At 37.4% G+C, this 17,520-nt stretch overlaps 1 protein-coding gene across 4 annotated transcripts in view; it reads left to right on the top strand.

The window, feature by feature from the left end:
• Nucleotides 1-17,520, top strand: part of LOC141809049 (syntaxin-binding protein 4) — a 56,716-nt gene that overhangs the window by 12,360 nt on the left and 26,836 nt on the right. For 2 of the 4 annotated variants that reach the window (XM_074695858.1, XM_074695857.1), the window contains exons 1-3: nucleotides 7,571-7,913; nucleotides 11,582-11,655; nucleotides 13,460-13,555. In XM_074695858.1, coding sequence (XP_074551959.1) covers nucleotides 7,867-7,913; nucleotides 11,582-11,655; nucleotides 13,460-13,555 — 217 coding nt within the window. In that variant the 5' untranslated portion in view covers nucleotides 7,571-7,866. Of the gene's footprint in view, nucleotides 1-7,569; nucleotides 7,914-11,581; nucleotides 11,656-13,459; nucleotides 13,556-17,520 lie in introns of those variants that run through there. The other 2 variants (XM_074695859.1, XM_074695860.1) reach the window with 2 other exon arrangements.

The raw sequence follows: 17,520 nt of genomic DNA on the forward strand, positions 1-17,520 counted from the left end.
CAAGGATGCATTTAGGTACCTAAACATGGTACATTTTGTTTTGACATGAATCTGTACCTGGTACTTCTGACTGAATTTGGTTGGTACCTATAAAGGTACCTAATTCAGTACCCATCCCTAGCTAACAGTAATCTCTTAAATTATGAATTACAGGATTTATCAGCATGTCCTCATCAATTTGCAGTCTGTATTTACTGACATGACCGTTTTTCGTAGAAGAACAAACTGTTTTTTATTAAGCAGTTCTAAAAAAAAAAATTTCAGGTGCTGATTTTAAGACCTTAGTTTAGTTATTAAACTGGTATGGGCACCAAACTCACATCGGCCTCAAAAAAAAGAAAAGAAGAAATGTAAAAAACAAAATAAAAAAACACATTTTTTATTTAGAATAGAGAATAGAATAGAAAATACTTTATTTATCCCCGAGGGGAAATTCAGGAGTCACCGCAGCATTTAAGAAAACAAAAGTAAGAAAGAATATAGAAAGTGCAAAAATGTCCATAAGAAATTAGATGACGACATCTTTTTTTATTTACTTGCTGCAGTTTAAAAAATAATAGGTACACATGGTACATTCAGTTAAAAATGCATTTTGTAATATGTTATTTTTCCTTATTTGTACCAAAGCTTGCCTCCACATTTTCCTAATCCAATGCCTTTTTCTTGACATTACTGAAAACAAAATGTTTTGTTTCAACCTTAAAAACACACGTTAGATGATTCTCAATGTCCTCTTGATATTAGAAACAAAAACAAAACCTCAAACCTTAAACCTTCAATTGTGACATTAATTGCTGTTCTTTTTTATCCAAGTCAGCAACATCCTGGCTCTGCTTTCCACAGAATATTCATAGAAAACACATAATCACACATACACATACACATAATTAGGTTGCCAGCTTCTAAAGGTCAAGACTCTTTAAATTTAAAATTTTGAATACTGTGTCAGTTTTCACAGTTTTCCCTGACCTGATTTTAGCCATCACACACTTTGGAGAATGTATTTTTTTAGGCTAAAACCCTCAGGAGAACCCCTCAGATATACAGCTCAGTAGCAGTGGAGCTTTTTGTCCTTTAAATAAGCAAAAGTGAAGAAAAAATAATTAGTGTTTCAGGGGAAAGAAAACCTTTGAAGTTTTCTTTTAAATGTTTGTATCATTTTTTCTACTGGCGGCCAATGAGACCTCAAGATCACAAAGAATACATAAATACATTTTTATGATCTTGACACCGTTATTACAGCTGAATTTGCAACTTATTAAAAACCTTGTATGCTTGTAGATGAAAGCAGAATGTGTGTGATTATTAACAGTTTATAATTTATCTTAGACTCCAAATGACCATGGCAGAGTGACCTGTGGCAAGCCTCTAGTTTACAGTGACGCAGCCTTGGATATGCTAATCTCTGCAGTATTATCATCCTGCTTGGTAGATAAACCAGAGATACATGGAGGTTTGAACTGACTGGGTCTGAAGTGTTTTAGGAGACAAGAGAGGAAAGTCTTTTGCTGACATCCTCTAGGTATTTTGCTCCTGAATCTCTCACAGGATGTCAACCTTTATACTTTATGTCAAATCCTGTTAAATTACTAGATTGATGTTCCTTCAGTCAGGTTTTTGTTCTCTTAAAACTCACAAAAAAGCTGGGAATATTTTGTTAAACTGTTTATAAAACCACCAAAACAAAACAAAACTTAATCTTAACTTTTCTGAATCAACCCTGATCAAAGCACTTTAAGGCAATTTGAGAAGCGGCTGCGGCTCAGTGGAAGAGATGGTTATCTGAAAGTTTAGGTTTCACTCCCAGGTAGGCCTGCATGATACGGCCTAAAGCCAATATCTCAGTATTTTTAAGCTATATCCTGATACACAATATACATCTCAATATTCTTATTTCTTCTCTGAAGCACTCTTTAAATTTTAAATTCAACCCCTTCAGTTGAATTTTTTAAAACTTGCATTTGCAAATCCCAAACCTGCAACTGATGAGATATGAAAGCAACTTTTTTCCCTCCTCTCCTAATACAAAAACACTCATGGGCAGGAGAGTTTTCTGGGTGGGCAGGGTATTGTGCTGCTTGCTGTTCGAGAAGCACCACCAGAAAGTGAAAGAACTGAAACCGAAAAGAGAATTACGTGCGTCTTGAGACGTTTACATGACAATTTGTACTTGATGGTCACGATAAAGTCATTTCATACATTTCACATGCAGCATCCTGTGGTACATTAAGTATATTCAAGGGATACACAGATATGGAAATTTGGGGCGATACTGATACCAATATTTACTGATATCAATATTGGAACTAAAAAAAAAAAAAAAACAATCTTGACACAGATGATATGTCGAGGTAGTTCAGAGAGAAAGAGCAGCGTGATCGTGAGAAAAGACGACGGAGATCATGGAAAGGTTCAAAGGATGGAGCGCCTGAAATAACCGCAATCAAAAGTATGTTTTTTCGATCAAAAACAGGAAGAGAGACATAAAAGAATAGAGTCCACTCTTCTTAGGTAGTTTTGATGTTTACATAGCCATAGAAAACAATATTGTTTGGGTCTTAAAAGATTGTTCAAGATGCTCTGGAAATAGCTGGCAGCTAATGAGTAAATATCGGCCCACTTTTACATTTCGGCTGATACTGATATGTCCACATGCTGGAGTGTCCACTGAAGGACACTGAACAAACTGCCGTGGAACTGATCAACACTGGTGGACATTTTATCAAGTAGCTGTAAAAGGTGGTGAAGCTCTACATAAATACCTGCTCTACCTTACTAATGTTATCTGATTAACTAAACCCCAACAACAAGACAAGATAAGGAGTCTTATCTCATCTTAATCCCCCTTGAGCAGAGCACTTTGCAGGTTACAGTGGCAAGAAAAAAAACGTCTTTTTAACAGGCAGAAACCCTCAGCAGAACCAGACTCATTTGTGTCAACCAGGTTGGAAAGAGGGAGAGAGGAAAATTACTGAAAGAGGCAGAGATAAAAGTAGTTTCTATTTGCAAAAACTTCCAGTTAGGTCTTCACATCTATAATCAAACAGTGCTGATAATAGGAGTAGGAATCAAAGTGGCAATCATTGCAGTTGGAGTTGGACTGTTCGGAAATTTACATTGGCATAGTACCGATAAGGATACAATAGTTGCAGGAAGGCTGGCACACAGCAGCACACCATTTACAGCACTAATCCAGAGGCTTGTACAAAATAAAGGGAGCTCAGGGACTCCTGGAAAGATCTAAGATCTGCAACTTGAAAAAAAGATTAAAGTTGTTAAGACTCAAGGATACCCCTTATTTCTACCACCACAGTATCACAAAGATGAGATACATCCTGTCTCAGAATCATGCAGAAAAGAAGTCCACAAGTTTAGTTCCTCCTAGGTTGGATTGCTGCAATTCTCTTTAATCAGAGTCAGAAGTCTCAAAAGATTTCTTCAAATGATTCAAAGATTTGCAGCTCAAGTTCAGACTGGACATCAGTTTCCCTACTTTGGCTCCTTATTGTATGCAAAATAAAACTTAAGGTTCCTCTACTGAGCCACATAGCATCTGATGGTAGAGTAACATATTTTACAGAGCTCTGTTCCCACTGTAGAACATAACATTCCTAGTTTGCTGGTCTGCTCATGGCATCTTAAGTCTTGTGAAGTCGTATGGAAGGTAGAGGTTTCAGCCCCATCTTTTATACAGGTCAAAGACCAGAGACAGACACTGCAGAGAGTATGCTTAAAATCCTTTGGGGGTTGGCTCAGGCCTCAGCCCCCTTTAAGTTCTGCTTCTATGAACTGCGGGGATCTGGTGCACTGAGCTTGTTTCTTCTCCCTCTGTCTCTCCTCTATCCCTCTACGTGTCATCAGCTTTAAATCTTCCTGGATGTCTTGAAAACTTTAATAAAAAGGCAGCTGCTACTCCTGCTGCTGTACGAGTGCATGAACTAATGTATAAGCTCTTTACTTTCCTCTGAGTCTCAGACCGGTTTCCTGCAGACCCGTGTTATTCTTTCATCCACCGTTGACAACCTCGACCGTGAGTAAAACTTTTACTGTAGCTTGACAAAAAGCTTCGATATTTGGTTCATACAGAGGGTAACTGTAGAAACCACATGAAAAACACTCTGCAGGAACAGCCCAGGAGCAATTAAGGGTTCAGACTTGCCCACTTTGGTATGTGGACTGCAGGATTCAGATTACCAAATTTATGATTGATTGATGACTGACTCTACCACTGCACCCCAGACAATAACTTTTTTATTTTTCTGACACATTTTAACAAAGTTATACATGGAACATATACAAGGAATAAGATAGATACAGTGGTTTAAAAATAAAACAAATAAAATGTAATGATGACATGCTCATCTATCTCTGAAATTTTATAATTTTTCCTGACTGTAGGGGGCAGCCTTGCTACTGGAAACTCCTGTCAGTTTTAGTCTTTTCTTTGTGTTGCTCTTTGCTTCAAAACACACTCCCTCTCCTCTCACTCTCTCTTTTACACACACACGCACACACACACGATATCTTGATCACACAAGAGATTCACTGCAATCATGTCTCTCTGTGATTGGGTTTGGGCCTGTTTGACTTTTCAGTGAGGATTGGTTAATCCCATAATCTGATAATGACCCACTGTGCAGATTTAGTGATTAAAGTTCTGAGGCAAATGGTTGTTGCCATGGCTGCAATGAAGAGGAAGAAGAGAATAAATCTCTGTGATGAGAATATGTGTGTTGTTCTGTGTGTACTTGTGTGACTACTAATTCACAGAGAAATCTTTCATTCCATCATTGTTTATTACGTTTCCCCAAACCCCTGCTAAAATACTATCACAGAATCGAGTTCCTTAAAATAAAGTCGTAATTTCATTTCATCATTATCACATTTATTTCTAATAAGAACAGACAGAACTTCTATCAGTTATTTTAATTTTTGGTAATTTGAATGCATTCTTTGATGCATAATTTAATTTTTTGAAGATCCTGTCTGTAGCAGCTGAAATCCTTTAAACAGAAATCCATAAATTTCCTTCAAACCACATCAAAAATTGCACATAACTAGAGATTCACTTAGCATTAACTCAAGGTGTGACTCCTCTTCAGCTTTTGATTCGTTTTATATCTGAAAAGTCTTTCTGTTATCAGTAGCATCTGTGGCTGTCACAAGATCAACCAAGACTCTAGAAGAGTTCATCTACCACGAAAGAGAAAGGAATCAATACAGTTTTAGTACCCTGAAGCCCAAAAAATCAAACTGCTCTATTGTGTATGCATGCACTGTAAGCACGCTGCAGCCTATGGTTTTCTTTTTTGGTTCAGCTTCCAAGTAACTTTAAAAACAGCTCACAAAGTTGCGTTTATGTATTACATTGTTTCAAATTTAGGGTTTTATGTTGTGGAATACTGTGGTAAATCAAAGTGACCTCAAAACCAACCCCACCCATAACTTTAAGAGTGCAGCGAATAAAAGCTGAAGTTGTTCAGTTGTTTGAGCTTCAATATGAACGCAGATTGTTCTTGGTCATCCCGAATGTCATTTTTGTAAGTGTTTCACTTTTCGGTGAAATCATCAAGAAAAAAATCACAAAACTACTTTCAAATGTTGACTCATCATTTTCATCCATCCATTTCTTTTATTAAAGTACTTTGAAATGTGTGCAAGTTGTAACATTTTAGAGTAGAGCAAGTTTTACTTGGTGCATTGACTGTGATCAACTTTGCTCTGTGAGCTCACTGTTTATTAAGCTTGTTTAAAGTTATTTAAGGAAGCTTTGCAGACCAGGTTTGTAGGGTATACTTTGCTGCCTGTACCTGTTTTAAGCTTTTAATGTACAAAACATGATACTGTGGTTTCAATATCATCTTTGTAAAGATATTCATATTTTGGCAACCATAGCAATGTGCTAAACTTTCTTGAAATTGAAATTAGGAATTCCTCCACTCTTACAAGATTATCTTTTTAAAATATGAATAAAATTTAGCTTTTTATCTTCTACTTTTACAGTTGTTGTGGCCGTAAAGAGAAAATGCTTCACAAAATGCTGCAACCCGTACCTCTTCCCTCTTGCTTGATATTTAAGCCCACAAACAGTGATCCAAAATGTATTAATATGTTTAAGGCTGGAAGGGGGTATAATGAATTTCCTTAAAAAATAACCTGTTAGCATTCTGAGGTAAACCACGTACTATTTCATGGGGGGGGCACACTTATTTGAGTTAAAACACAAACTCGACATGAATGTGAAAAAAAAAGTTACAATGAAAAGGTAAGCCACGACAGCAAGGTGTACACAGAGATTTCAGAGAGAAAAAAAAGATTAAAGTGGTAACATTATGCTATGAAATTAAGAAGGTGTTTTTGTTGAGGTGTATTTTGAAAAGAGAGTATTTTTTTCTTATAAGAATAATATGTATAATAGATGAGGTTGGTAAAATCTCATCCCAAGAAAACAAATCTGTGACCAGATTGTACAAGTCCATTCCCATGGTTCATACACACAGTATTATACAAGATAGGCTCACTGAGTTTAAACTGTGAGCACAGAGTGGATTAAATAGGTGCTCGACATGATCAAAAATATTCCTGCTGAGACTTCTAACAATTTACCCAGTGATGAGTGTTTGGAGACTCCAGGCAGCCCTCTCAAAAAGATCTATTCTTAGCACATTAAACCATATGGATTATCCTTTTGCCATAAGCTTATTTTCTTTCATACAGTATCATCAATGTCAGCGTCTGCTTTGCGGGAAGAGGGCACCATGACAGACAATAGTCAGAGCCGATGATCACAAAAAAAGGAAAAAAGATGTTTTATAGGTTGAAATTGCCTCTTAGCTTTGCAAGGTATGTTTTCTGTTGTTTTTAAGTTGGTCGAGTTGAATTGTGAGGATGTGTAGTGCTTGTTTGCAAAGAAACATAAGCGTAAACTGAAGGTGTTCTGACGAAGTTAATTTCATATTAAGCCCAGTTTTAAGTTTTGTCGTTACTTGAGTGTGAATGTAATTGTGTGAGAGAAAGCACGTTAAGTGCGAAAATGTACAAATGCATTGAGAGGTGTCAACAAAAGTTAACACAGGTGTGTCTGTATAGAATTCAAAATGTAATGGATGTATTATAGTGTGTACATAATTAAACTTGCATAACAACAAGCAGCTAAATAGCTTCTTAACATCTGAATTAACAATTAGCATCTAAAGGGAATTTTAAAACTATAACAAAGAGCTTTAACTCTTACAGTTGTGTATGATTCTGTAAACTTAACTGAAAATAGAGGTTAAATTATACCTGGTTAATCCTGGGTTGATTTGTTTACACCTAGCACTATTTTGACTGAGTGCAAACCTTTGTGGTAAATTAGTGATCCCTAGCCTATGGCAAGTATTTATGTTTGTCTTGATTTCTGAAATGGTTAATAAAAATTTCAAATTCTAAACTTTATTTAAAAAAAAAAATACATACAACATGTATAGATAGTATTTTTGTATACAATAAATATCATATCATAATCATAGTCCTCTGAAATGAATGGGCTGTGCTGAGGATATCCTGCACGGGCATGCAACAATGCTCTCTCTCTCTTCCGAGGAAGCTGAAAAAAATCTCTAAATGTGTATGACAGATAAGCTGCAAAAATAATTTCTAGTGTCAGTGCAGTCAATGCCCTTTTAATTTCGGCGACTTTGGTTATGTAAGAGATTAATTCTGTGGGTTAAGGTGGAATGTTTGGCGCTGACAGTCTGGTTAACTGGAATTAGAGGCTGGCTGTGTTGACAGACCACCTTGAGGTTGCGGGCTAAGGGCTGAAAGCCGGGGATTCTCCTAACGACCTACCGTCTGTCAAACCGTAGACGCGGGCTCCATGTCAAAATGCCAACCTTCTCCGTGATGTACAAAGGTGCTGTCATCATTAGCAGGTAAACAAAGGAAAATGCATTTCTAATGGAGCGAGTGACGTTGGTTGAGGTTGAGGCTGTCAGATACTGATTGAAGCGTGTGTGTTTACTTTCGTGAAGTGTGCTATGTGATGTTGAAGTAAGTGACGGTTTCAGCTAATGTTACCGCAACAATTGTGCGGTGGAGGCTGCGGAATGAGGAAAAACATGCGGTTATGTTGTTGTTGTGTGGCTCGCGCAATGCTCGCGCGCTTTGCAGTTATCTGTATTATTCGAGAAACCAGCAGCCTACATGTGGTGCGGCATTCAGTGGCAGAGGTAGCCTCAGTAGGGACATATTTTATGTGACGTGTTGGTGTCAAACGACCGAATATGACAGCAAACGAATGAAGCTCGTGAGAACAGTCTTTACTGGTGGTATTTCGGTTCGATAAGATCAGATAGGATAGACCTGTCACCATCTGTCCATGCCGCTTGTGCGTCGCGCGCACAAAAGGTGGTTGCCGGAGCAACAATGCTCAAAAAACTTCGGCAGAATCTCCTTTTTTACATATACTTGAACACCTTTTTGCTCAAACAACACACTGTAGGGGTTGTTTCTGTCGCAGAAACTACAGCAAAAGACGGCATGCACCATATGTAATCATATCAGAAACCAGGGCAACAGTTCATGATGTCCTTATGCTCCCGGGGTGTTTTAGCGAAATGCAGCGGAATTGCAGCATCCCTAGCCTCCAATGTTCGGTTTATTTACAATACAATCTGATTTTCACGACCTTTTTTTTTTTTTTTCATTTTTTTCAATCTAAATCCTCAAATTTGATTAAATTTAAGTCTTCAACCTTACTTTTACCTGCTGAAAAGTCAGAGATTTAATATAAAACGACATGCCTCCTGCTTTATGGGGGCAAAGCCATGAAATGTAAATCACTAGGAATAATTTAAAAGTCAAAGAGTTCCTGAATGAAAAAAACTTATATGACCTATGGCGTAGAGGTTTGGGGGAATACGTATAAAACTAATCTTGATCCGATTTGTGTGATCCAAAAAAGAGCAATTAGAATTGTAAATAAAGTGACCTACAAACACACAAACTTTTTATCAAACTGAAATCTTTAAAATTTAGGGACTTGGTCGTCTTTAAAACAGCCCAGTTTATGTATAACATAAAGAACAATAAGTTACCTGTTCACATTCAGGGATTGTTTCAAAAGAGAGATATGGTTTTTAATTTCCGAGGAGGTGAAATATTTAAAAAACAGATTATAAGAACAAACATAAAACAGCACTGTATTTCTGTTGCTGGGGTTAATATTTGGAACAAGTTGGACCCAGAGCAAAAAGACTGTTAATCACTATTTCAATTCAAAAAGAAGACCAAGCAAAACATTTTAAATTCCTATGTTGAGGATGACCAATAACTGTTTAAAAAAAATGTTGAAAAGTCTTTGCATCCAGTATAGTTTGTTTTGTGTCTTGTATTAAAGCATTGTGATGCATATTGGTTTAAAAAAGAATTGGTAGTTTCTGTTAAAGCTGTGATGTCTGGGCTGGTAGCCATCTATATGTTTTAAAAACTGTGTAACTTGTGTTGGGGGCGGGTAAAATAAGCTTCAGCTTCAGCCTGCTCCTTTTCAGACTACCATGTTGTTTTGTTGCTATTTCTCGCTCAGTTAACAAGTTTGTCTGAATAAACTTAAATGAATGAATGAATGAAAAAAAATGTAGATAAGTGTTTTGCTAAATCACTGAAAAGTTTAATTCTGTTAGTATTTTCCCCTCTCATTAAATAATGAGCATCTCAATTGCACTTCTCACCTTTCACCTCGCCGGCCAATCAAAGTTCAGAGAGTTAACATTACCTGGCAGAAAGAAGATTTAAAGGTGAATGGCAGGTCGACTTTATGTTTTAATGAAATCACATCAACTTAAATCAGTCTTCAGCTTTAATCCTTGTATGCTATTTTTTCAGACCCTTTGAGGTGAAAGAGGCTTTGCTGCAACAAAATAAGACATTTTAAAGCAGTTGAAAAAGTTAGTGGATTAAGAAATAAGAAGGAGCCAAATAATATCATTAGCATCTTAGCATTTAGCCCCAGCCAATATTTGTTGTTCACCTTAAGTGTTGACAAATAAAGCCATCAACAGCAATAAAAAAAAGTCCCAGCTTAGATGTGAGTGCATCAGATGGCCATGAAAACTAACTTTCTACTCTTTATGTATCCTAACTTCAACCTGTTGCAGTAATGAAACTGTTGCTTTTGTTTGAACGTATTACTGTACTGTAGCCACACTGTAAGGGCTTTGTTTGTGTCTTGTAGTATGGGCCAAAAGTATATTAAAAAAACATAACCAGCAGGGTCAGTTGTTGAGTAAAAAGCTTTGACATCACACATTTTTAGTACCAAACTAGAGAAGCACTCAGAGAGCGCGGACCTCCACCAAGTATATTGTGATTTTTACGCGACACTTTAGTCCTACTTTAATGTTATACTCCCTTTCAGCAGACTGTCTGCTACAATTTTGTGTTAGTTGCAGGTTTGTACAATAATTTGTTTCCTGACAGTGTTGAAAATGATGATGACCCAGTACATATTTCATATTTCAGATCTCAGTATCCAGAATATTGCCAGGATCTGGATCGTACTTTAACATCTGTCAGAAATTATGGTGACCTTGTCTTGTATTGTTTTGCAAAGCAATCCAACCATTTATCATGGAGTTATATACACATATGGTGAAAATGGTCCTATCTCACAATGATAAAGAATCCTTTAAAAAAATGCTGGATCCAGACGGTGATCTGGATCACCTCAAAAATTTAATCAGTTTTTCTTTATCCTATTTTGAACATTTCCTGAAAATTTCATCCAGATCTGTTTGTTACTTTTTGAGTTATGTTTTTCACAGACATAAACAGACTGACAAACTCTCCCAAGAACATAACCTCCTTGGCAAAGGTAATAACACTTGAATCAAAAAGTTCCATAAAGAAGGAGTCATGGGACATCACACAAATTGGCAGCAATGAAACATTATCGGTAATACTGATAAAAAATAAGAGTAAGAACAAGTTGACAGAGGCCATATTGGACACGCTTTGCCCAACCTAACTTCAAGTTAGCTACAGGGGTTGCCTGCCTGTCAGTCAAGTATGCCATACCCCTGCATGAGCCAAATGTGTTAGTTTAAACACTTTGCAAATAACAAGTTCTAAAAAATCCACCCTCTTACAGTGTGTGCTGATAGAGAAATGAGCTGTTGAGACCCAAGTCTTGTGGTTTCCGGTGCTGAGTCACAATCAGAATCTGACTGCACAACTTGTGGTTGGTTTTGAAACACAAAACCTTAACATTTTTGACTTTTGCTACAAAAATATCAACCTTTGTAGCAATGGTGCTGTGGGCTAAAGTGCACCATAAATAGTCTGCGTAAATGCCAGGTTGCTGTTTTGTGATGTTTATTCTGAAGATACAGAAAATAGACCTTGAGGTTTCCTTTTCTCCCCACCCAAAGTAACAGTATGTGTTTGACAGCTTGCATGGTGCCCCAGACAAACATAAGGCTTAGTTTTCTTTTGCATAAAAAAGAATGTACAGTTGAACTGGGAAGATTAGCAAAGCAAAATAAAATATTCCTCTTTGTTTTGCCTCCATCCCTTTACTATCTTCCTCTTTTCTTGATCTCAGGACACTCATGGGTCCATATGGAGTTGACCGTGCTGTTTATTCCATGGAATTTACAGACTGTGAAAACGGCCTAGGTGAGTATTCTGTTGGTTTTCAATAGATGAACAGGAAAGGTTAACAAAAATGTAATATAATGTGATACATATTGAATTAAATTATATTGTATGATAATATATATAACTCAACAAAAACACATTGTGGTTATTATAATACCAGCACACTATTACATATATTTTAATTATAACAGTAGTAATTGTTTCTGGTTGTTACAGCCTGTTTTGTTTAGCTGAAATGATTTGAATCTTTATTCTAACAGGCTTGTCTCTGCAGTGTTTATCCTCGTGTTTGCTGGGTGTGGAAGTAGGTCATGTTGCAAAGCCCTAACCCACTTAACTCAGCTGGGTTAAGAATACAGGGAACTGATGTCGCTGTTATTTGGATTTCAATCCACACTACGCTGGTGTGGCTTGTGTCTGTACAGCAACAGCCTTTACACATTAACAGCAGTAGAGTCTTTAAAAATACCTGTTGTGCTATACACAAGTGAAAGTCTAAAGATCAGAAGAAACTTCTTGCAAAGATGATTGCAATCATCATATGCCTTTGGGTACTTGTAACAGCTTAGCAGCTCTAAATGAAGACCATGGCCATTATCATGTTTCCCATTTTCTAGTTTCCAAGAATCAAAGTCTTTTTTAATCATTTTATTTCATGAAACATTTATTCTTTTTCTAAAGACACACTGCTCGTTAGCATAAAAGCTCAGTCTGTCATTTTAAGGCACATGCAAAGCGCATCATTTGGAATAATGTATTAGCTCAAGCAACATAATATTTGCGAAACTGACGTGTACATTTTTGTAATCTCATGCCAGTTTGTGCCTGTAGTTAAGCTGCCGCTGCCTCTTCTGCTCTTTCTGCTGCCGTGATGTAGAATAATAACGCTGCAGTGAATGTCACACATCACTGTGAAACTGGCTCCTCTGGGTGGCTCAGTTGACGAGTCAAAGGAAACGTATGTTGAAGGGAATTTAAGCACCATAGAAGCACTTAAAGATTAATCAACCACCTACGAGCGAAGCATTATGTGCAGCTCATCAGACTGATGTCAGTGGGCAGTCACATCAAAGAAGTTTGCACGGCTCTCTTTTAGAGTTAACTGTTTGCTACAGGCCTGTTGATAGATCCAAATGGAAAAAAATGTTGTGCACATTTTTTTTCACAAACCCTTGCATATTGCTGCAGTTGTTTTGTGGTCAGAGTTTCTGAAAGCCATCTTTGATTGACGACCATCTGAAAGTCAAAAGATGGCTAGAAACTTAAAAAAAAACTGTTTTCACCCACTAATGAAACAGCAACCTCCTTGAAATGACCCAAAAGATCACGATATTTAAATTTCCATCTGTACCAAGCTATTTATATTCATTACTGCATTTTAATAAGCTTGTGCTCCTTTAGCTTGAACCATTCTTATGGTGTGGAGGACAAAACAATCATGTTTCTGTCTGTCTTGTTTTGGTGTCACCTCTAACTTTCAATCTTTTTGTGAGCTCTCTTTTAGCTATATTTGACATTTTGGTTTAAATGTTTAATTGTTCAGGAAAATACTTAATATTTTAACCACTCAAAAGGCACTACTCCATCAAACGTCATATTGTTTGATTGATTATCTGTTTTCTTCTTGAGGTCAATTTTGATTGCTTAGTTTTCTTACACAGTCCTTGGTTTCCTGGATAGTGCTGGAATTTTTGTACAATGGCTCTTTGCAACTTCTACTCAGATTTTAACCGTTTTTAGACTTTGGTCTGAATTATTCATCTGTTAGTTCAAGTGTTGAAATTGCATCCACTTATCTCTACTTCTCTTCTTGTATCAACAGGAATAAAAGTGATCGGTGGAGTGAAGGAGATGACTGGAGAGGAGTATGGAGTGTATGTCAAAAGGGTTTTACCAGGTGGCCTTGCTTCAAATGATGGTAAGAAACTTCTCTTACTTCTGAAATATCACTATTAACATCAGGGTTACTTTCACACAAAAACACCGCTAAATAAGGCTCTAGTTCTCATCGTGTCGTAAAACGGCGCTACCTCTGCTGCAGAGCCACAGCTGGCTACGAGGCGCTCGCCGCTTAGTGTATCAGTCCGTGAGGCGTGCCAAATATAAACAAACGCAGGTAGTCTGCCAGGACGAAGAGACACGATGAGAACTAGAGCCTTATTTAGGTGTGTTTTTGTGTGAAAGTAACGAGCTGAAAATTCTCTGAATAAAGCGTGAATGCAGACCTATATCAGATTTTTTCGGTGGGAGTGTGTTTATTTGTGTTTTTGGTTAAGTAAAATATGGCCCCGTCTGAGTGCAGAGGAAACCGGCAGAGGAGCAGGGAGGGGGTGTTTGGTGCGAGCGCCCTGGGCTTCTGCTGCACAAAAACACTGCTGTAGGGGTAATTTCTGCCCTAAACCTTGTGATAGGACCCAACTTGTTCCATCCCGGAGTATCACTTTAAGGCTGAAAATTAAAGAATGGGAAATAAAATCTGCTGTCACAGGACAAAGGCAAACTCCACACAGAAAGGCTCCCACCCAGCCAGGGACTTAAACCAGGAGCCTTTTTGCTGTACAGCGACAGGACTAACCCCTGTACCACCACCACCTTTATCGGCCTATAAAAGTTTTTTTCCTGTTATCAAAAATAGATCTCAGCAGCTGTTAAACTTCTGTGTGAGACAGTTGGGATTTATGGTGATAAAAAGGATCTGAATGTACTGTTGTTGTGCCAAAACTGTAAGAGCAATCAGGAAAAATACAATGTGGGCATCCCTGAACTCTGATGAACTCAGTGGTGTGTTTTTCATGTCTGTAATGCCAGAAATATAATCAGGGCTTAGAAAAAGGCTTTGAAGTTGGAAAAAACAGTCTCTGCTGCTTAGTTTTGACACTGAAGAGAGAGTCTTTTTACCCTCCATCACCTGCCACCTTAAAGCTCACTGTGACAAAACTATATTTGGCCATATCTCATTGAATATATTTTGAGTGAATCTGGATTGGGTCGTCTCTACAGCTTGAAATACTTTTTCTGAATTTTGTGGTTTTGGATTCTTAGTGCTACAACAACATAGAAATTTATAAAAATATTTTTTGTTTTTCTTTTTTCTTAAATTGGACATTAAAAGGTATATAATAAAGGACTGATCTAATGCTATATGCAGTTACTGTAAAACAACACTGATTACCAAAGTAGGAATAAAAGTAGTTAGAGCCTGAGAGTGAGTGTTGGGCAGGTGATGGGGCTGAAAGTGTAACAAAAAAGAAACTTCAAGCTAAAATCAACTTATTCAACTAACCTCTACTGCCCCTGTTTTTTTGCTACGTGCAATTTTAAAAATGTGCTGTAAATCATGTACTCTTATGTTACTAAATCCTACTCAAACATAATAAGTAGATTCTGTTCACTTTGTTGGCATGAGACATTGATCTAGTTGGGTAAACATACAAAGATTTTGAGAAAATGAGAATTAACTTAATAAAATAACTTGAGAACAACGTAACTTAAAGAAAATTAACATTTTAACCCATGTTCTTGATCATTCAGCTGTAATTATTCACACGCAGCTGGTGTATGAAACTCTTTCCATTCACTCCTTTAATATTTTGGAGATGTGCATTACATAACACATTTAATATGAGAGTCAATTCATAAAATGACTGACTGTGACCCAGAAATCAGTGCGTACAGTCAGTTGTATCGTAATCCGAAGATCCCACCTCATGCAGCCCACATGTGAACATTATTCCCAGGGTATGACACTTCACCTCTTGGTGGCATAATTGTTATGTGTGAATGTACATGAGTAGGATTAGTATATGCTGATGGGCACTGGATGTAGCATCTGTTGCCATTGCGTGTGAACACAGCGGTAACGGGTCAGTGTGACCTATAGTGTAAAAGCATAGACTGTATAAATTTAAGCCTTTTCAGATGACTTATCACTAGAAGCGTACAGTTCATAACCAGTACAATTTACAGTATTCAGCTGTGCCCTTTGTCTTTACCACCACGAAACCACCAAATCCTTTAAACACAAGTTATGATTTGACTTTCTAAAGTCTTAAAAAAGGTCTGCAAACCTTCTGTTGAAATCCTTCAGCAGGTTTTCCTCAGGAGAGAGCTTCCAGGAGAAGGTCCAGACAGATCAGCAAGCTTCTTAGTCAGTGTGTTAAAGGTGTAAGTGCTAGAATGAAGAAGACATGAGTGGTTGCTTGGAATAGGGAATGGAAACAGGCCAGTGCTGGATTTAACGTGAACCTGAGGTTGATCCATGTTGGCCTGACAGGCATTCCTTTATTTACTATAACATTAACAGTTTAATTTACTTTACTGGAGTGACCTTTTGAGTTCATTTGTCTTCCTAGTATACAAGACTGAACAAAGATCCAATAAAAAAAGCTGTTTAGTTTTATCAAATCAAATCAAAACTTTATTCATAACGTGCTTTTCATACAAAAAATGTAACACAAAGAGCTTTACAAAACAAACCACAGCCATACAACCCACAGTGAACAGTCACATACACTGTGCTTAAGTGTAAGTGCTTGGATGGTCTGGCTCCACCTTATTTAACTGAACTTTTAAAGCCTCATATGACTACCAGGGCGCTAAGGTCATCAAACCAGTTGCTCCTGGCAGTACCTCGGACAAGGCTCTGCACTCGGGGGGATAGGGCATTTGTGGTGGCGGCACCAAAGCTGTGAAACAGCCTACCTATCCAGGTTAGAGCTGCACAGTCAACTGAGCACTTTAAAACACTACTGAAAACCCATCTCTATTCTTTGGCGTTCAACCCCAACTAAATGAGTAATCTTGTTTTTTTATCTCTTTTTATCTTTTTTATCTTTGTATCTCTTATCCCTTACATTTTATTCCCTTTCCTATCTTTTACTCTACTTTTATCGTTTTTATCCTTATCTTATTTCATTTCTGTTTTTACGCATATTTAATGTTTGGCTCCTTAATATAAAGTGTATGAGAGGTTGTTTTGTACCCCTGTAAAGCACTTTGGTCAACCGAGGTTGTTTTTAAAAATGCTCTATAAATAAACTTTGACTTGACTTGACTTGATACACACTCACCCAGATCAAACACCAACTTCTACCAAGAGCCAATGTGACAGACTCCTGCAACCACAGTCGACCACCGTGAAGGTTTGTCAGGTGAAAGCAGGAGAGATAAGAAGACCCAAGACCCTCAACCCTCTCAAATCAGGTGTTGCAAATTTGCAACAGCTAATTGCTTATCTACCTAATTACTCCACATCCACATTTTATGAGCCTTTTTTTCTCAAAAGTAACACTGCAAAACTTAGTTTTCCACTAGAAACAAACAGTTCCCCACTATTCCATTGGAATTGGCAGAGCTGTGTCACTTCCAACATGGCTGCCTCCTTGGTTTCACCAAAACAGATTTTCAAGGCATCAGTTTCATGTAAGTTTCACTACCAACCTCCATTAATTTGAAAACAAAACTGCATAAGATGAATCCTGAATATATAAAGATACAGTACACACCAATTAGTAGAGTTTATCTCCTCTGGGTTTTTCCCTAGGGGTAGCTTTAATACAATTTTGCAACATCCCAGAATGCTTTGCATGTGAAGGTCTCTCTCAAAAAAGTCAGAATTGTATATAACTACCCCTTATGACATTTTCCCCCAAATATCTGATTTTTTCTTTTACTAAAACTTAATTTGAGCCTGAAAGGGTTATGCCATTTAAAACCAAGTAGAAGAACCTTAAAATTGTTCATGAAACACAGAGGGAGCCAATGCAGGGACATTAAAACCGGTGTATTTATGCTAGTTATGTTGGTGACTTCTCAACACCCAGCAAAAACAGTGTTTGGAGTGTTACTATCAGGAAGCATACATTTTGGATAAGTTTTAAGAAA

The sequence above is a fragment of the Halichoeres trimaculatus genome, unplaced genomic scaffold, assembly GCF_033239565.1.
Source record: "Halichoeres trimaculatus isolate MK-OKI-2021-1 unplaced genomic scaffold, fHalTri1.1 fHalTri1_scaffold_20, whole genome shotgun sequence".
Lineage (NCBI taxonomy): Eukaryota > Metazoa > Chordata > Actinopteri > Labriformes > Labridae > Halichoeres > Halichoeres trimaculatus.